General features: G+C 38.5%; 2 protein-coding genes across 4 annotated transcripts; one reads left to right on the top strand and one right to left on the bottom strand.

The window, feature by feature from the left end:
* Positions 1–1,490: 1,490 nt before the first annotated feature.
* Positions 1,491–18,736, bottom strand: LOC141907985 (sialin-like). 3 transcript variants are annotated; one of them, XM_074797737.1, is made up of 11 exons: positions 18,316–18,736; positions 4,882–5,087; positions 4,558–4,791; positions 4,391–4,478; positions 4,197–4,292; positions 3,982–4,118; positions 3,712–3,861; positions 3,466–3,595; positions 3,207–3,357; positions 3,026–3,116; positions 1,491–2,340 (listed from the first exon to the last, which is right to left on the bottom strand). In XM_074797737.1, exons 1-11 carry the CDS (start codon positions 18,344–18,346, stop codon positions 2,125–2,127), a joined length of 1,530 nt encoding a protein of 509 aa, XP_074653838.1. In that variant the 5' UTR covers positions 18,347–18,736; the 3' UTR covers positions 1,491–2,124. The 3 variants fall into 3 exon arrangements, with proteins under 3 accessions (XP_074653838.1, XP_074653837.1, XP_074653836.1); XM_074797736.1 differs by lacking the exons at positions 1,491–2,340; positions 3,026–3,116; positions 3,207–3,357; ... (5 more) ...; positions 4,558–4,791; positions 4,882–5,087 and adding exons at positions 9,168–11,755; positions 11,928–12,018; positions 12,093–12,243; ... (5 more) ...; positions 13,882–14,115; positions 14,615–14,862; XM_074797735.1 differs by lacking the exons at positions 1,491–2,340; positions 3,026–3,116; positions 3,207–3,357; ... (6 more) ...; positions 4,882–5,087; positions 18,316–18,736 and adding exons at positions 9,168–11,755; positions 11,928–12,018; positions 12,093–12,243; ... (6 more) ...; positions 14,615–14,862; positions 15,749–15,849.
* On the top strand, positions 5,590–9,055 carry LOC141907986 (sialin-like). Its single transcript, XM_074797738.1, has 10 exons — positions 5,590–5,789; positions 5,877–6,115; positions 6,332–6,565; positions 6,638–6,725; positions 7,067–7,162; positions 7,236–7,522; positions 7,611–7,740; positions 7,834–7,984; positions 8,168–8,258; positions 8,353–9,055. Exons 1-10 carry the CDS (start codon positions 5,732–5,734, stop codon positions 8,602–8,604), a joined length of 1,626 nt encoding a protein of 541 aa, XP_074653839.1. The 5' UTR covers positions 5,590–5,731; the 3' UTR covers positions 8,605–9,055.
* Positions 18,737–21,145: the final 2,409 nt, after the last annotated feature.

The raw sequence follows: 21,145 nt of genomic DNA, 5'->3' as shown, positions 1-21,145 counted from the left end.
CAAACGAACACTATATACCGTCGTCGTTATGATTGCTTGCTATGTTTAGAGAGAAAAGTCACCTGCTGACAAGCTCAATGTACATTCTACTTCTATTATTTGACACGTATATACTTTCAATTTATGCACGTTTCCCCTTGCGAAAGAATGCGCCATTGTGTTGATTCACGAAACCTGACAATAACTTTCCTAATTAATTGTCCCGACGAGTACGAAACTCTTTCTTAACCAATACAGGAAAAGATATCTCTCATTCACAATGATCGACAGCTTTTAGTATTTGATTTTTTTTAAAATGTTTGTTGCGAGATAAGGTTTAAGCAATTACTCATATGTAATTTCGGCAAAGATTTGGGGATTTTTCACTTTGTTGATATTGTTCTCTCCAATGGAGCTTGGAGTACTCCAAAAATGGAGGGCAATGGAAATAGAGCGAGTAGAGGGAGGCGTAGTAAGTGATGAAAATACTGAACTTTCAAAGGGAGTGTAAAATAGTGAAAGTGGACTGTTGAATACCCCCGGAATCCCGCCAGGTCGAGTAGGTCTATACGTGCGTTATACAGTCGTTTCGACATATCTACCTGTGGGATGCAAATACCGGTCCATTTCGTTTCCAGAACTGTCAATTACTAAAACACATTAAACAATCCAACTGGGAGACCCAAATAAATATTCTTTTGCACCAAACAAATTTGCATCACACCGGACTAACATCAACAACGTTATCACAAATGTAACTCTGTCGGGTGTCGTATACCAATATTCAATTTCTGGTTCAAAATAAACAATCAACACAGAAACTGAAGTAATTTTTGTAAATTTAGCGTTTTTATTTGTTGTACTCTATGAACAGGGATAGTATTGTATTTCTATGTCAATCTAATTGATAACAAGTTTCTTGTCCCTGTAAGAGATCACTAATAATTTGTATACACGTTTCGGAAGAACTACATAATAAGGAGAACCTAAATGAATTACAAATAGTAACTTTGAACCAGTGTAAAACAATTTGATCTAACAAATATATTACAATTCTGAGACAGCTATATACGAGGGTATTATACACATAAAACATGCAAGACATTGAGCGGGGGTTTTCAGCTCTAGGGAATCATTTTATCCGGAACAGCGAAGCACAACTCAATTTAGAGTCATTTCATGTCGTACAATTTAACAATTAATCTTTCAAATAAATGTATATACATCTAAAATCATCTATTCATACAAAACCAAGCCACACGAACGAAATAGAAAGCGATGAATGATATACCCTTCACGAATCAAAACCAAAATCATGAAAATATTAAACTAGAGCTTGTATGAAATAATGCAGGCTATAAATCTATTTCTTTTACAATATATATTCTATATTTCTATCAAAAACTATCTCAATATTTCTCTTTTTATTTCTAAGTGTTGAAAAAATACTCTACTATCTTAGAATATATATATATATATGTATATATATATATATATATATATAGATCTATACTGCGCGCGCAACACTCCGAATTACTAGAAGAGTCGTGAGGTTGTGATGTCACAAAATTTGCATATCGATTTAACATTTTTCTAAAATTTGGAACCTAAAAGATCTCTCTTTGGAACGATGGTAAACCACATAACACTGTGAACATGAACTGTGATTGTATTGTATAACTGATTCCTATACATTCAAGTAAAATCTATCATCTAAAAAAGTAAAAATAATTCGAATATATAGTTATAAGATATCATTAAGCACATTGCAGTAAATAAAAACGACTGTTAAAATTTGCTAAAGCCTAGTTTAATACGTTTAGCCATATTGTACATGATTATTGCTACTAAAGATTACGCTTCTACTGGTAAACTTATTTCGTGAACTCTGGTCTGGCCTATGAATAATAATTTTCCGAAAATTAATAAATTTCCTGAGTAGTATTGTATACGCAATATTCTTTCTAATTACTCATCTAAGCATTCATTTATATTCGCTGAAATATCTATTCACAAATTGTCATCAGATAATCAATTATATAGGTTTTATTGAATTCTTCGAAAAAACTTGATAATTCATGAATCTGGTCCTAGCTAAGAATTAACAATTTTGGAGTATTGGATTAAAACGCGGTATTTCAGTTATTACACGTTGGTTGGTTTGTCCGCTTCCATCGACGTCAACGGTATTCCCGCCTCGCCGTCCTTGCCGTCGTGATCGGCGTTGTTTTGGTCGTCACTAGGGGGCGCTTTGGCCCACTCCTGTTCGACCCCGCTGGCGAATATAGTGTAAAACACTGCTCCGAACAGATAGAAGCCGGCACAGATGAAAAACACAATCTGCCACGAGGCTCTTGATCGCTGGAAAAACGAAATACAGGTTTGAATTGCGGTGCGGGCGAGTGGTTAATAGAGCGTTCGACTCATGGGAAGCCTTCAGTGTCTGGTGTACCACAGGGTCGTAAAGCGACATACAACAATCACTTCCAGGACTGGGTGAAGGGAAGCCAGGTTGTATATAATCGTATGGTGTCCTCGGGACAAGACTCTCATCCTCATAACCTCTCTACACTCAGTAGGTAAGTGGTTACCTGGCCTGATAGATGACGCCTAAGCATTAAGTAGAGTTGTTCAGATGTTACTTCTCCCCACGAAGATATGAGTGATGCATGGTTAGAGTAGGGATCCTAGAGCGAACTCTTGCTTAAGAGACTGATAGATGACGCCTAAGCATTAAGTACAGTTGTTCAGATGTTACTTCTCCCCACGAAGATATGAGTGATGCATGGTTAGAGTAGGGATCCTAGAGCGAACTCTTGCTTAAGAGACTGATAGATGACCCCTAAGCATTAAGTAGAGTTGTTCAGATGTTACTTCTCCCCACGAAGATATGAGTGATGCATGGTTAGGGTAGGGATCCTAGAGCGAACTCTAGCTTAAGAGACAATGGTGCTCTGAGTTGGACTTAGCGCTATAAATGGCTCGTCATGAATATTTCTAAGTGTGAAGTTTTATGAATATTGTAAATGGTAGAAAGGAGACTTACGTCTTGAGTAATTTGACCGACCACAACTGGAGCGATCATTCCCGGCAATGTAGCAAATGTATTCGTGATACCGAACAATATTCCAGCATATCTGAAAAACAGACGCTGTGCATTCTAAACAACGTATACGAAAAAAAAAAGTTTCGTCAAATAAAATCTTAATATCGGGAAATTGACCTACCTCGGTGCGATATCAACGTGGTTAACGATGTAACCCGACCGACAGAGGGCGGTAGTAGTTACAGCGATGGTCAAGAATGCTACTGCTAACATGCGTTGGGTACAGTCCAGGAAACCGACAGCGATCACGAATATAGAGGGCACCACGAACGCTAAAATTCAAGGTTGTAAGTAACATCGTCAATCCAGTTCGAAATAAAGTTTGGTCAAAAGAGAAGAATTAGAGTAATGTTACAACTATTGGAAATAAAGTCTCTCACCAATGAATTGAACGCCTTTACGAACTTTAGTCGTGGGAATCCCGCGAGCCCTGAGAATATCGGCTACTTGACCGCCGCCTATTGATGCAACAAACATACCCATGTAGGGTAGCGCGGAGAAGAATCCATTCTGAAAGATGTTTCAGCAAGATGGTTCATGTACATATTCAGAAACGGCAACAAATGTTGCGTTGATTTTATACGATCATCAATAGTGGCCACTTTTAACTTTAAATCTGAATTTACCGATTTCATGTTGAATTTGAGCACGTCTTTCATGTAACTAGGCAGACTGGTCATCAAAGTATAGTTGGCCCAGTTGTTACACACGTGACCGACTATGATAGCCCAAAGGGGAAGTGATTTACAGAACGCCAACCAAGGAGTCTTCATTTTCTGAAACACAGAAATTTGTACAATTTACGCTTTGCTTATTGAAGTATTGAAATGATATCCCAATTTGTATCTAAGAATCTGCAATCGATGTATTTGTTTGTTTTTTGTTTGATTTATTACCGTGCTGTCCTTGAAGGTGTTGGTGCCAATAGACGATAGAATGTAGTCCTTTTCGGTATCGGTGATACGAGGATGTTTGGAAGGATTGTCGAATACAAACACACCCCACAATATCAGCCACACGGCACTAGCGATACCTGTCAAATAGATGAGAAATCGAAATATATTGATAAATAGAGGAAAGTTCACACAAGAAGAGCACTGAATTTACATACCCATGATGTAGAATATGGAAGGCCAACCACCGGCGAATCCGTATTCACACAACAATCCAGAGACGAAAAATGTAAATATATTACCAATCATTGTACCTATAAAATATTGAAATTTGCATATTTACATGAATCAATCTGCCAAACATCTATCGAATGAACTTAACAAGTCATCAACATAGGATAGTGCAACATACCTGCATAGGTCAAAGTGATCAACTTGGTCCGTTCGAGGGCAGGAGCCCAACGAGCCCATAATCCATGCATAGCTGGGAAAACAACACCCTAGAAAATAAATTTGGTTTTCTTAGAACTCGTTTTACTAATTAAGGAGTTTTTGTATGAAATGCGTATTAGGACTAACCGTGCCAGCGCCCATCAGGATCCGAAGGAAGATCACAACACCAACGTGTCCACGAGCTCCTACTGGAATCAGTAACGTGGCCACCGATGTCAACAACATCCCAGCTCCAAATACAATCTTACCGCCATACCTAGCCGCCAGCCATCCACCTGGAACTTGAGTTACAATATACCCCCAGAAAAATGACGAAAGCACCACTCCCTGTAACTGGCGACTCCATTCGAACTCTCCCTCCTTAAAAACATAAATATATTCAAGGTATAAATGAATTCGTTTAATTAATAATTGATTAACAGATAATTTAGAAAGATAACGTTATCTTACAATTCTTTTTACAGTTTCGTTGCCTCCATTTCCACAATCTTCCTCAGGGGGCGCTGTTGTGTTGACCTCGATTTTCATCGTGTCGTTTGGTACCTTGGACATGCAGACGATGGCTACACTGATGTTAAATCTCAGCGCATATACCCACATGAATCCGAAAAATCCCACATAAGCCATCATGTAACGACATGATAGGACCGTCGGGACTGTAAAACAAAAGAAGCAAAGGCTTTACTGAGATTGTGGATACATGAGTACAATTTGGACCAATCAGCGCCATTACCCATCCTCTGGCCCATCCATCAATCTATTATGCATTATCCCTTGCTTATGTTTACTAAAGGTGCCTTGCCAATGAACGTGTTCACCCGATAAAGAATGCTGCATTGGAGAAGAAAATTTGCCTCCTAAAACCAACTTAATTCGTCACACTACAACGGTACATAGGTACCCTATAGTAATAGGATTATTTTTGTTTTCCTCCATGATTTTCATTTCGTATTGCATGAATATAAGGGGAAAACAATAAAAAACAGCCTGCATTGTTGTCTTTAGAACACGTTCTGTTGGGTTTTTATCTTGCAGTATTTCTAGGTATTTAGTGTATACGACTAAATTACGCAAATTTTTTCCAGTATAACAGGTTTTCGAATTAGGTCTGATAGCTTGAAAACCAGTTTCATATAACTCCCATAAATATACATATATAATAGTCAAACAAATGACGACCACGTAAAGGCACCTAATACGAAAACATATGCCATAGTCAGCACGTCTGGTGCAAATCATTACACAGTAACAGTTATAATTCTGCCTAGGATTTTTCGAGGACGTGACAAAAAAGGTCGAAATGGCCAAGAAGAAATGTTGCGGGAATTTCGGAGAATTCTTTTGCAGAGATGATGGAGGTAAGTATCAATGATCCATCTCGTATCTGTTTGTCTTCGTCCTTGATCGACACCTTGTATACACCTATACTGTTTTATCTATGGTAGTACCAACTTTCACGTCAGCGAGGTTTATCTTGGCCTACGTCGGTTTCTTCGGCTTCTTCTGGCTCTACGCGTTACGGTTCAACATGAGTGTCGGTATTGTTTGTATGGTGAAGATTCCATCGAAGGCGTCATTGAACTCATCTCTCAACAACAGCACATCTTACAATGTAACAACTCCAGATGATAGCGGTGAACCCGTCTGCGCCATGGAAGACCAAGATCGTTCTAATAGGACATTAGTAAGTATAAGTACTATACATTGAAGCTCAAGGGGAAGGCATCTGTCGAGGGGTTTAGCATTCATCGTTGTTCAAGGCAACATATTTTAGCTCTGCAGCATATGCATACATGATCAGAATGTGTTCTAAATGCCAAGTCCATTTTTGAAACAACTGTATTTCAAAATACCAACGTTATTGCCTCATCCTGACAAAGATGCAATAATATATTTGCAGGAAGGAGAATTTGATTGGGATCGTCCCACGCAAGGAATGGTACTATCATCGTTCTTCTGGGGTTATATCCTCACACAGGTTCCCGGTGGATGGTTGGCTAATAAATACGGTGCTAAGATCATTCTCGGATCGGGTATGGGTATAACAGCTCTTGCTACTTTACTCATCCCAGTCGCTGCGAGAGGTCACGTCTATGGGGTCATTTTCCTGCGCGTTGTCATGGGAATTGGCACGGTAAGTCTAGTACACGTTCACGCGCTTCATACTTCCATTTCATTATCTTATTGATGCTTTCTCTTATATCAGGGAGTCGCCTTTCCGGCTATGCACGGTCTGTGGGCCAGATGGGCGCCAACCTTTGAGAAAACGAAACTAATGACATTCTGTTATTCAGGTCGGTAATAAAAATGACGACACAGGTCCAAACATTCATAGCTATAGAGGTTATGCACCTGACGTCCACAGTGCGTCATATTGGACCGCAGTTGGCTGTAAAGTAAATAGTCACAGTCGTTCATTGCCATTTCACGTTGAACGATAAGTGTGACGTCGGTGCATCACTTCTACATTTTACTAGGTGACCCGCTTCCTATGTTCCAGTAGTTGTGCACTGATGGTTCTTGGATCTTGCATTCATCTACTGATATTTGGAAAATGACCTCAAGAAAAGACATTATAAGCCTAGATTTATTTACGATTCGGCTCATGATGTATTTGTATCATTTTTCTATCCAGGTACAATGATTGGTAATATATTTACATTTTTCGTCTCTGGATTGTTGTGTGAATACGGATTCGCCGGTGGTTGGCCTTCCATATTCTACGTCATGGGTAACTACTTTCTCGACTATCCTCTATTTATGATAACAACAAAACCCTATCATTGCTCTTTGTTGTTTTTAAGGCGGTGGGACAGCGATTTGGCTGATATTTTGGATAGCACTGGTTTATAACTTCCCGCGCGAACACCCGCGTATCAGTAAAAAGGAAAAAGATTACATTTTGGCTTCGATTGGACAGAATACATTCAAAGATGCGACGAAAGTGAAAACTCCGTGGCTGTCGTTCGTCAAATCGCCCCCTCTATTGGCTATCGTTGTCGCCCACGTCTGCAACAACTGGGGCAACTACACAATGATGACCAGTTTACCAATTTATATGAAAGATGTACTTAAATTCAACATGAAGTCGGTGAGTTATGCCCTCAGCTCCCCATAAACCGGTTAAAATGCCAGTAAACGCCCAGGGTGCATGTGTATATTTTCTGAATTCATTACAGAATGGTCTCTACACAGCACTGCCATATATGGGTATGTTTGTAGCAGCTATATTTGGCGGTCAGGTAGCTGATATCCTAAGAGCTCATGGCGTCTCAACTACGAAAGTCAGAAAAGGCGTACAATTCATAGGTAGGTAAATCGAACGCGAAACTGCTTACTCATTCGTTTTACCAACATTTACGCTTTGCAAGCATGCCCACATCAAATCTATAATCGTTTCAGCATTTGTCCTGCCCGCTTTGTTTACGATTGGTACCGGGTTTTTGGACTGCACAAGACGAGGCGCCGCGGTCGCCCTATTGACCATAGCGGTAACGACTAGTGCCCTGAACCGGTCCGGATATATTGTCAATCATGTTGATATAGCTCCCAGGTGATTGATACCTCTATACTCGAGCTACGAGATTACTTACTGAAACATTAAGCCACAAAGATGGATGCCATAAATTTGCATATCGATCTAATGGTGGCCATAATTTGCATATCGATCCATTTCTGACGATCTTTCGAGTCGTCATCTATGTGTCTATCTAATTTAACATCTATTTCTATTCAGATTTGCCGGTGTTTTATTCGGGGTTACCAACACATTTGCGACAGTATCTGGGATGTTGGCCCCACTAGCCGTCGGCCAGCTCACTAAAGATGTAAGCGTACCCCAGATGAGGGAAATAACCACCTCTATCCTTAACGTACAAGAATTTTGTTAAATTACAATAATCGTTTTTTCCCATGTTTCAGAGATCTAGATCCAGTTGGCAGATTGTATTCTATATCTGTGGTGGTTTCTACCTGCTCGGCGCTATCGTGTATACAATATTCGCGAGCGGAGTGGAACAGGAGTGGGCCAAAGCGAAGCCCGAACCGAACGATGACGAAGAAGGAACCGTTGCCTTGACCGACGACGGCGACAAGAAAAAGAAGCGAAACAAATCAAAAGATAAAGAACAAGATTCATTCCCGATGCAGCGAACCGATACCCAAGATTTATAATTTGTTCTTATCTCTATTACTGCCATTCTATCTATGAGATAGATTTAGAACAACTGGACGGAAATTAAATCATTGAGTTCAGCGAAATTATGAAGTCGTATTCTCTATCAGCATAGCAGTAATGGACTCTAACATGGTAACGACATTGTAACATGTAATGTCTCACGTCATAAGCTGATAAAACATTCATCATTGATATTGATTTTATATAATATGTTTTCGCAATTTATATCGTCAACCCTATCACCATGACGAGATAGACGATTTTATTTTTCGTAAGATATTCGATTTTATAAACGATTAAGTAAATTAGCCAAAACTATTGATAATCGTTACATAGCTATTGATAGATTAGAAATGTGTGGCTTTATTTGATAGAGTGTATTGTGTTGTGTCAGTTATGTTACGGTCTTTAGTTTCGTGTGATTTTCGCGTATAATAGTTATACATTATATTATGCTATGAATTAAGATGTAAGTTTCATCGATATTTCCAGAAATAGAAATAATAAATTTTTGCTTAAAAAAAAGAAAGAAACGCGGTTCATTTAATCTAAACAGCGAGGTACATTTATTCCAAACAATATCATACAAATCATTACAGCCTCGATTTTGATATCCATTCATAAATATAAGTATCACACGTAAGTCTATGTCATGCGTAAGGCTTCACTTCTCATCATAGATATATCAACTCATTATAATTTCACACAAATAACAACACTATTCATTGTAGATACCTTCTTTACGTTCAAAAATCAGAAATAGTAAAATGCTTAAAACATTCATCTATTCAACTATACTTTAAACCGACAGGTAAGTCGCGGTATTCGGGTATAGGGGAAGGGGAGACTAATTTAACGAAGGTTTCATCCCTGTGAACACGTGTAAATGCGCCCATCTTCTGTACGCGATTTGATTTCCAAGTGTTCATACTTTACCAAGACCCCCAGACCGCCATCATATTATCTGCTGCGATTTTTCGTTTTGAATTCAAATCTTTTTAAGTAAAATCCATCCGCATGAAGACTGCATTAGTCTCCGAAACAATTCACCACAAGATAATATCGAGAATTATATGCTGCTTTGTTAAAGTTCTGGAAGACCATACGCTAAATTTGGTAAAAAAATTTGCCCTCTTGTTTATTAATCTCCTTTATGCCTATTTGATAAACTTATTGTTTACACTAAAAATAATGCTAAATGCAAAAATAATGATATTACATATGTTTTAAAACGTTGAGATTATGGTTTTGTATATATTATGTATATAATATATACATGAAAAAGCTTCCGTAATGATCCTGTTAGATCTGTTAGAATATTTGAAATGCGTTCAGAATAAAAAGTAAAAATGCTTTCGTTCAAATTCGACAGAGCGTTAGCTTCAAGATGACAATAGCTGAGATACAGACGTAGTTATAGATTAATCAGGAAAATAATCGTCAGATTCTGAAAGAAAATGTGTACTCGAGACCGCCAACCGGTCCGGTAGAGATACCGCTAACCCGTCTAGCAGTCGGTGGCGAAGAAGCCAGGGAAGACCCCATCTGCCAAGTACGGCCTTGGGGGCGGATCCGGACAGCACAATATTTTTCAGAGCACTTTTTCCACCCGGAACTAATAAAACAGCAGACAGCAGCGCAAGATTTAGCTTATATTCCCTTAAATGCCCCTCAAGTGCCTATAAATTGTATGACAATGCACTGAATCTTCCATCCCTTGTTTTGCTGCGTGAATACTTAAGAATTTCCCCTTTTTTCAGTATATACGCCCTTATCATTTCTTTGTGCTCCTGTCAAAGTCTGCCCCCTGGATCCACCCTGTAGCTCGCGTGAGGATTTGAACCAATAGATATTATGGATGTATGGAAAAATATGATAAAACGTAATTTGTTCACGTTGCTTTCACGATCAGCCGGATAGTATCGATAGTGTGACTGCATTATACAGATCTTTCTGTGTTCAAAGGACGGAAACTACGGTCTAAGCGCACACCACAGCCTTTGATATATATGGGAACACATGTTCTATCACACAAAGCAGATTGAGATTAACAATGATTAGATAGTCAGACAAGTACATATTATAGGCAACAGTCTTTTAGAATAAGTAGCAATAACTATTTAACATACAATTAATTAAACATTAGCAGGTAAACTGTAATAGGATAAACAAAAAAAAAACTTTACTGACAGCCGACTGGCCATATTGGATTAACTATAATTTTTCGTAAAATAAAAATGAGAATAATTTTTTTTTTGAGAACTTCTCGGAAATGCAGGTTACGGCGATTTGCCAATTGAAAACAAAACAAAAATACATTTAACATTTAACCGTTGAGTTTGCAGCGTCTCGCGACCGATTAAACATCAACAATGAGATATGGATTGAAAAAAACTGAAAAAACGAAACCGAAATTGCGAAATGAATTGAGCTTCAGTGGTTCCATAACATTGATATATATATATGAATTATATATATGAATATATGATATATAACAGCTAACAATGAGAGCACATAAAAAATTGCAGCAAATCCCGATAATTATCATCAGCAAAGTATAGTGTCAGTGCATATACATATATAGATGAATAATTACAAAGCAGCCTATAAAATACTGGACATTATAATATTACAGATTTGGCCATCGTAGCTACATATTATTATCATCTGTTGAGCTTTCGTTTTCTCAATAACTCAATTTTACAGTAAATACAAATTCATTAATGTTGTTCGAAATGAGATCGTAAATACACACGACTTTGGTAGGAATTAAACTGACGTCTACAAGCTTTCTGTCGTCTACAATATTCTATATAAACTGGTCTCTACATTCTCTTCTCTACAGCAGGAAGGGCTGCGTGATTCCTACGATACTTTTTGATGATCCGCCAGTTACAACTCTGTGGTATCTTTCTCGGATTGTAACGGAGTCTTTACTTCGACTTCGTTCTGATCTTTTTCGGCCTCGTTTTCTTTCGGTTTCTCGTCAATTGCGGTCAACGCCTCGCCGTCCTCGGCCTGCGCTTCTGGTTTGGCTTTAGCCCACTCCTGTTCGACGCCGCTCGCGAATTTCGTATAGACGAGCGCTCCGAACAGATAGAAACCGCCGCATAGATAGAATACGATCTGCCAACTGGCTCGAGAACGCTGTAACATTTGAGAAAATTGAGCATCAATAATTCTATACAGAACCCAGTGTTTCACAACTGAAATTCGAACCCAACCAAAGCCGGGAAGATTGAATTCAATGTTTGAAAAATGTGCTTTACTCGGTAAACAAAATGAGAAATTCGGTATTCGATATAATGCATCGACTTACATCTTTCGTGAGTTGACCAACAGCGAGTGGAGCCAACATACCAGGAACTGTAGCGAATGTATTTGTTAAGCCAAACAAAACACCAGCGAACCTATAAAATACAACAAGACATCAGACGTCTAGTTCGCGAGGATCAGAGTGCTGTGGACACAATCCGATATTTACCTGGGAGCAATATCAACGTGATTAACGATGTATCCAGATCGGTTTAGAGCGCTAGTGGTGACGGCTATAGTCAGAAACGCGACCGCTAAACCTCGCTGTGTGCAATCCAAGAAACCAGTAGCGATCGTAAACGCGGCTGGCAACACGAATGCTATGAAAATACAAGAACATCCGAATATATAGATTCGATGTAGACTCGAATTAAGCGGAAAACGAACGTCGTTTGACAAATGCAGATTTACTGAAAATATCCATATGTCCCAATAGAAAACACTAATATGTATAGTTCCCCAGACTATTCTATATCATTCTCCTAATTCAGACAGCTTGTAATCATTCCATTCATGCTTTCTATCCATTCTAGTTAATCATCATTTCTTCCTGAATTCGGCGTAATGTATCTGATTTATGTTTATCGCGGTATTTACTTACCGATGCATTGCACGGTTTTTCGGACGACTGTGGTCGTAACACCGCGAGCTCTCAGAATATCAGATACCTGTCCACCTCCGATAGATGCCACGAACATTCCCATATAAGGGAGAGCAGTGAACAATCCGTTCTGAAATCAAATAACATGAAATAAATGTTTCCGAACGATGAATAGGTATTTAGGAAAACTTCTTGCAACTTATGACGTAAGGATATAAATTATCTTTTAACTTCAACAGGCGTCCAACTTCGTATTTTTTCAATATTTTGTATTTCTACTTCTATTCTATAACAACTCACCGACTTCATGTTGAATTTAAGTACGTCTTTCATGTAGGTCGGCAAACTGGTCATCATTGTGTAGTTGCCCCAGTTGTTGCAGACGTGGGCTACAACGATAGCCAATAGAGGGGGCGATTTGATGAACGACAGCCACGGAGTTTTTACATTCTGAAAATCAAAATACGTAGATGAAAAACACACAGATCAAATTTATACACTCGGCGATGTAAGCTGTATTAAGACATGTATTTACATATATACCTGAGCATCTTTGAAGGTGTTGGCGCCGACAGATTGAAGTATATATTCCTTCTCCTCGTCACTGATACGAGGATGTACACTAGGTGTGTCATACACGAGGAATATCCAAAACAGCAGCCAAATAGCTGTGCCGATACCTGTCATAGAGACACAAATATATTGGAACATTTTCCGTACTTCTCTTTCTTTCATAACAAGTAACTTTAGTTCGACGCCCAAATCTTATGTATGTATTATCGTAATGACTGAAGTCAGGAGCGGATCTAGTTGGGCAACTGCTGTCTCCTCATAAAGGTTTCCCTTTCTGGAAAGTGCATCTTTCTGGATGGATTTCTTCAAATTATCTAATGGTGGAACACTGTTTGTGGCCTTTATCCGAGAAATGCTCTTCCTTTTCTATTAGAGCATCTTCCAATTTCTAGATCCGCTCCTGAAATTATTTTCTTTGGCGAGAAATAGTTCTTACCCATGAGATAGAATATGGAAGGCCATCCGCCATCGAATCCGTATTCGCACAACAATCCGGAGACAAAGAATGTGAATATATTACCAATCATTGTACCTGGAAAAGAACACGAAATATCCTGACAATATCAGACTCAAACTAACATTACCGATCAAATAGAGGATTAGCTTTTCTTAATCCACCTACCGGAATAACAGAGCGTCATTAGCTTGGTCTTTTCAAATGAAGGCGCCCATCTAGCCCATAAGCCGTGCATTGCTGGGAATGCCGTACCCTATCACAACAGATCAACTAAATTACAAAAATCCGTCAAAAATAATGTTGTAATAATCTCAATGGCCGACTTACCGTTCCGAAACCCATTACAACGCGTAAGAATATGACGGCGTGAACGCTCCCCCTGGCGGCGACCGGTAGTAGTAATGTGGCCAGGGCGGTCAGTGCCATGCCGGATCCGAGTACGAGTTTGCCTCCGTATTTATTAGCCAACCATCCACCGGGCACCTGCGTTATGATATAACCCCAGAAGAACGCCGATAGTACCATACCTTGAGTCGGGCGATCCCACTCAAATTCTCCTTCCTGAATAATATACAAATAAAAACAATTTGAAAAGATTTGAAAATCGATTGCTGTAAGTAATAAATGAGTAACCATTGAAATTGGACTCAACTACGGGCCTAGTAAAGGTGTTTTTCAGCATCATTTATAAATCATATTGAACAAGTATTTTGAGCATAAAATGCGAAGAAAAATATGACTTAATTTTACTCGTAACCTTTCATTCTTTTATAACTGAAATTCAGATAAGCGAGCATTCTGCCGGTCAAAATACTTGTGGAAATTCCTAATTTTAAACATTCCAATCTGTACTTAAAACACCGTATTGGAAGATTGCCATCAATAAAGAATATGCCAGAACTATGCAGTTATTACCTAAATGATTTAAACAAATAAATGGTTATGTTTACTAATAGGCTTACAGGTGCTCGTTTGTAGGTTTACTTGATTTAAATAGAAATACGAGTTTATGCTACTAAAATGCACATAGTATCTTCATCAGGTAAATGAGCATACTTACCGCAGATCTGTTATTCGAACCCAGTCCTTCCGCTTCGCATTTTTCCTCATTCGTTAGTGCCCTATCGTACGTATTATTTCCGGAAGTCGGTTCGCTGGTCGCGTTCGTCGTAACGTCCAACTTTTTCGGTGGATTCTTCACCATACAAACAATACCGACACTCATGTTGAACCGTAACGCGTAGAGCCAGAAGAAGCCGAAGAACCCGACGTAGGCCAAGATAAACCTCGCTGACGTGAAAGTTGGCACTTAAAAAGATTGAGGAAACCAAGTGTCAGTTTTATCGAGCCACGTATATTTCATACTATAAAACTTATTCTCGAAGTTTTTAAAACTTTTAATTCAAAAAGAATTCCCGATGGCGCGAAACACCACAGTCGCCGACCATGATACAATATTTCGATTCTCTGTTATTCGACTTCTAAAATATTCCGATGGCAAAAAAAGTTCACGCAAAAATCGCAACCATAAAATAATGAATCGTACCCGGGATATGGGGGAGAGTGATATAGACTTCGTCAAGAATGAAGCACTTTAGGGAATGTATTTAACGTGGAAACCGATCGCAATTCAGCCCTTGTAGTTCATTCTTATATTATGCATTCAAAAATATAGATAAATATGGAAAAGGCAAATGAAACAACGTGATCGCTCGTATTGGATCAGCTTGTATTCTACGCAATAAATATGAAAAGAAGGCAACCCTGGTAACTGGGTGATTAAATCGTCTGTGCATTGATCGGTTTTTATGTCGGTAAGTGTCTGGATCGATCGCATAAAAAAAATGGCGTCTGCCATTGCATTATTTATTAACCAAACGATGACGTATGACTTACGAGAAATACAGGGCCTTACCATAATAAGTCATAATAACAACACCCAACCTTGTTTATTAATAGGTGTTCGTGATCATTTCCTGTTTTTTTCAATGAATACTTTCTTCTTGTGACCGCAGAAAAGACTTAAAATATGAAATGCAAAAGGTGTGGTCCCTGATAAGACGAGAGTGAATTTCCCTGTAAATCAATCTTTAAATTCGTGTTGCTCAGGTATTGTGGGGGAAAGCCATGTTTCAGAAAGGAGAGAATCGGGCAAGTCTAGCAACAGCACCCAATATCCGCTCAAACAAATTACCTTGTTTATTCTCATCATGTCGACCAGGATTGAGACAATAGCAACCTTTCCTCTTGGCCATTTTAATTTCTATATACTCCCAGACAGCATCGACGATTCTAAACTCTTACTATACATAAGGACACTAAACCTATATACCGTTACTCTTTATTAGGTCACGGAACACAATGCCACATCCGCCATCATCGATTCAATAAAAAAATCCGATTGCTTCATCACGAACACAAAGAAACTCGTTTTGTGTCGTGACGAAATCGACAAAATATTTTACATTTTCATTCACGCCAAAAAACTACTTCATTCCTTATCGAGAGTATTCGAGTCGACATGAGTTTTACGCGTAACCTTTCTTTCTTTTATAACTGAAATTCAGATAAGAGCGCTTTTCCCGGTCAAAATACTCTTGTGGAAATTCCTAATTTTAGACATTCCAATTTGTACTTAAAATACCGAATTGGAAGATTGCCATCAATAAAGAATATGCCAGAGCTATGCAGTTATTACCTAAATGATTTATACAAATAAATGGTTATGTTTACTAATAGGCTTACAGGTGCTCGTTTGTTGTTTAATTTGAATATGGCACGGAATGAATAACGAAGTGTGACCTTTTTGGAAGCAGAATGAAATTTATGAAATATTTCGTGGATCTCGTGTAAAAGGCGAACAAAAGGCGAAAGTTCTCAAGTTATCGAAGTTCCTGTAACGAGGAGGTTGTGTTATATCGAGCTAGATGTGCTATATTTAGTACATTGTCAAGGATCAGAGGCGTGGGATGCGGGGAATGGATAGCTATATTTACCGCATCATTATTCTAAGTGCTGAGAATCTGCGGTCGCCTTTCATCCAACGTGACTGATGACACGTAGGCGCGACGATCGAGGTGATTGAGAATTACCGGCACTTCCTACCAATCTTACAAACAATCCTTCGAGATTCATAAAAATCTTTCTCAACTCGTAGACCCACTCACGAACCTTAGTTTCCCAAGTTTTTTCCCGAATAAAGAATAGAAGATTTACGTCATCTCTGACACTGAACTGAGACGTTGTATATATACCTATATTTGGAATGCCGCCACTTAAAGAACAATAGCTGTTGGTTTATTAAAAAATATGTCAATCATCGTATATTGTATATGTACCGGTATGTTTACTGACATGAAATAAGAATAGGTAAAGGTATAGAATATATAAGTAATCTGTGCATTTTTTCCTCCTCACTATGAGCTCTGTTAATATGAGTTTTGCGTTCAGGTATTTTTAGAAATTTCTGTATAATTCAGACGTTTCGAGTGAAGGCCACAGCGCTGGAGCGAGGGGAGTCTTACTGAGAGAGCTATAATAAATCACACATCGACACTGATTGAGTATTATATCACACACACTCACATCGAGTAAAAAATGCCTGTAGAGTTCAATACGAGGTTTCCCGAAATGAAGATGCATTCTACCGACTGAACACTACAATACAGTTAATATCGAATCTATCAAATTGCTATTCGTTCAACAACCAAAAAAGTTGATCCTACTGAAATATACATATCATTATGAATTGATTAAATATTCATAATTTATCTTAATATAGAATATAATTTATGTATTAAATCTCCTAGGAAAAAATAAATATATATATATTGTTTGAAACGTCGTTTCGCGAGATAAATTCAATCTTGAATGTGGGAGCTTTGACCGATTCCCCACGATACATTGTGTCCCATTGTCCACGTTCTGTATGGGACGAGAATAAGCCAAATCTGACGTAAAGTGGCCATTCTTAAACTATCAGACGTCGGCTGTGGTGAATATGTGACCGTCTCATAGCGAGCATGGTTCTACCAGCCTGGGATGTCTAAGAAGTTAAAATCTTCGTGAAACGTGTATCAATTTAGGGATTCGAACACTTGGACAGGGCGATCACAGAAAATATCTATAATATTAGACATTTTCATAGCCTCCATCCACATGAAGTCAATGTGTGGACGATAAAGCTAATGAAACTCAATTAAAGTTTTTTTTTGGTGAAAAATGTTTTCTTATCTGGCATCCATATAAATCGTCAGGTTGTCATCTAAATTCCCACACTGACATTCTGTCGCTAGTCTTACAATCAGTCTTTTTGATATGTGTAGAGTACGTATTTTAATTTAGAGCCATCTGTCACATTACAGATTATTGTATACTATCACACATGTCACATCCAGGTACCATTCAACATGAAATACTTTACTATTTACATTATCATGCATCACAAAAAATGATGTTTTACCAGGTCGCCGAGTTCTAGGCGCACAGTCTGGGACGGGGTTCCGTACCAACCCCTTGAAAATATCTCCCCTACTACCGGTATTACAACATTTTCTTAGAAAATGTGATGCTGGACCAGTTTATGGTCTTTAAAAGCGGAGATATCTTTAAGGTCTCTTAAAACACCCCTGGTCATTTAGCTGATAATAATGCCGTCACCTCCAGATTCCACAGGTATTCTAATACCCCACAGACAGGTTACTGACTATCTTACCCAGATATCCAGTACCCTACTGATACGTCTTAAAATAGAAATCTTACCTTCTCCTGGTTTATTTTTACAGCAAGCCATAATTAACAAATCCTCGTTTTTCACGATGTATATATTTGATACTATTCTGAAGCAGTTGCGCCGAAAATTAAAAGAAAATTCTCGTCGTGATAAACAACACCACACAGAAGAGATAATTGATAAACAGACAGCCGAACGTCAAGGTCACATTAAGGTGATTCAGAGACTGTTCAATCTATCGAATTCCAGCCGCAATCCGCGCCGTTTTAACGGTTAATCACGTGCTGCCAATTTCAAAATTCAAACAAAACCGTGCGGGTTACGAAACTGGGTTTGCGGAGAGTTTTTGACGAATACTCGCTAGCGATAAGGTTATTGTCCCTCTATTCAGCCACTGCCACCGCCGCCGCCATTTTCCCATACACATCCACTAGCGATCAGTGTTTTTTACTGCTGCAAATAGCACTGCCGCAATACAGGCTGTTTCAGCACGTAGCCTACTGAACGTACAACGACGAGTTGTTATACTGATCAATCCTATTTTTACTGCCTTTGTTGCAGGGCATCAAAATACATTATCTTTGTGTATTTTGGCGACATGTGAATTACCCGCACGTATAGTGAATACCGAGTTGCTTATCATTATTCATATTTGCATGAATAATAAAGCCGTGAAAGGGAAGGCCCCTGCAAAACAGATTATCTGATTAGTTAAAAATCGCATTATGGTAATCGGTCTGAAACAACTCGGTCGCCATCTATGAGACACGAACAGAAAATTATTTTATCAGGAAGATATTTTGTTGACATTTTTTGTTTTTCATTTTCCACACCGAAAATCGGAAAACAACAAACAGAAGATGCAAGTTTCAATAAAGAATAAAAAATTTTCGAAATTGTTTCTAAGATTTTCGAAATTTCCTCACTGCGTTGAGAAGTAGTTGATGAATTAGGAGAATTCGTTAATTCGTCACCACAAAGACAATATGACAACAATGAGCGATATCAGTTGAACAACGCGAAAAACGTTAAAAGACGCAAATCTTGACGACCAAACATGCATGTAAAGTCCCGCAATCTTATCGGCTGAATGATTGATAATGGCTGTATTAAAATCCGGTTTGGGGAATAAAGCTGTATGAATCAGACTATAGGTCAGACGGTTAAAAATGCAGGAAGTAAACTATCAATATACGTCAAAGTGTTGAATATATATAGTGTGGTAAAATTAGGCTATCAACAATTGACACTGACGTGTAGTTGTACTGGCACAACTTGGTCGAGTGGTGACGAGACGAGCTTGCAGCCCTTTACACTAGCAATATGGACGGGGAACCGCTGAAAACAGTCGATGATTCTGATTGTAGAAATGATGAAGATACGATTATTATTCGTCCGTACAAACCGAAAGATAAACTGTTAGTCTTCAATCCTGTGTGGCGCGCTTTGATGTCGAATAATTGGCGATATTTCTGGATATCGATACAGAACTGGGTGAATCAAATGGTTATGATTACGATTACTTTAGTTCTCTATTCTATATTTCTCAGTGTACCGCTGATTATCGCCGCGCTTTCGTTGTATTTAGGACTGATTCTGGCAGCTTGGACTGTATTTCATGTTTGGTATCAATGGGTCGTCTGCAAAGATGTCCATAACGTCCGTCAGTATTATCGTAACGAGGACGGCGGTGAGTTCTGGGTTATCGAACTGGCCGGTGAGGTTATAGGCTGCGCTGGGATCGTGCCTAAAGCGGTAAGCGACGCCCTATTCCACCCGGCAGACCCGACACCTCGCGTCGCCGACTACATCGATAAAAAAGTCGCGATACTGAAACGAGTATCCCTTCTACCGGCGTTTAAAAATCGCGGAATCGGGCGGAAGTTAATGGAAGAAGTGATCGCTTATTGTAAAGAACGGAATTACGATGAAATTCATTGTTGCGCGTCTGTTGCGCAGAAACGAGCTCTGTCGCTGTTCCGTAGATGCGATTTTGAAGAAGTTGCCGTTTACCCGATTATGTTAATGACATTTTGGAACATGGAAGTTCACGAATTCGTGCGACCTTTAAAAGGCATCGAAAAAGTTAACTATTACAAACGCATCAATTAAATGATATTTACACTATAAAGAATTGATTAGTATTTCTCAATTTTCTGAATGTGTCATCAATTTCTATCGTATGATGTTTCATCGTTTACTTTCATTTCAACTTCCAATAAATACAGATTCATTTAAGAAATATCTTTTGCTAATTTGTAGAAAAAATGTGGAAGAAATGTTGCGTGTAAAGTTTAGTTTGAGATATAACGTTTCCCGAATCAATAAAGCTTGTCACTGTAACGTCATAAATCTGTTTATATTTCTTGTACTCAGCAACAACATCTATGGTAAATGTAGGTATATGCATTAATGTTTAATGTTTAGAAACTTTAATCATACCATGAAGTTTTCATCTTATTTCTTTTGATTCAAAACAGAGCATTATCGCGTGTATCTCAGCGGGAGGCATTAGTTGTAGTGCACTGAGCCAGTTGAACAGTCATGACTTCGACAAGACCACGCAATCTAAAGACTATCTTAGTTCTGTAACAACTTAAGACCAGTCTTTATAAGATTTAATTAAGACCACTTTTGAACTTCAGCGACGACAGTGCAACAACGTCATTGTATATTTTCAATATTGACTATCGACATCATTTTTGAATTCAAAAAATGTGAAAAAAGCAAATCCCCGAACCGCTCTCTGGCCTAACTCTCTCCTCGATGAATAGAGACTTTAATTCTCGACTATAAAATCAACGTCATTATTTCGCAACGTGTCGCTCATCCCGAAAAATAAGACACAATTGTGACAAC

The sequence above is a fragment of the Tubulanus polymorphus genome, chromosome 7, assembly GCF_964204645.1.
Source record: "Tubulanus polymorphus chromosome 7, tnTubPoly1.2, whole genome shotgun sequence".
Taxonomy (NCBI): domain Eukaryota; kingdom Metazoa; phylum Nemertea; class Palaeonemertea; order Tubulaniformes; family Tubulanidae; genus Tubulanus; species Tubulanus polymorphus.
Note: the sequence above shows the minus strand (reverse complement) of the source record. Positions and strands in the feature narration are given on the sequence as shown.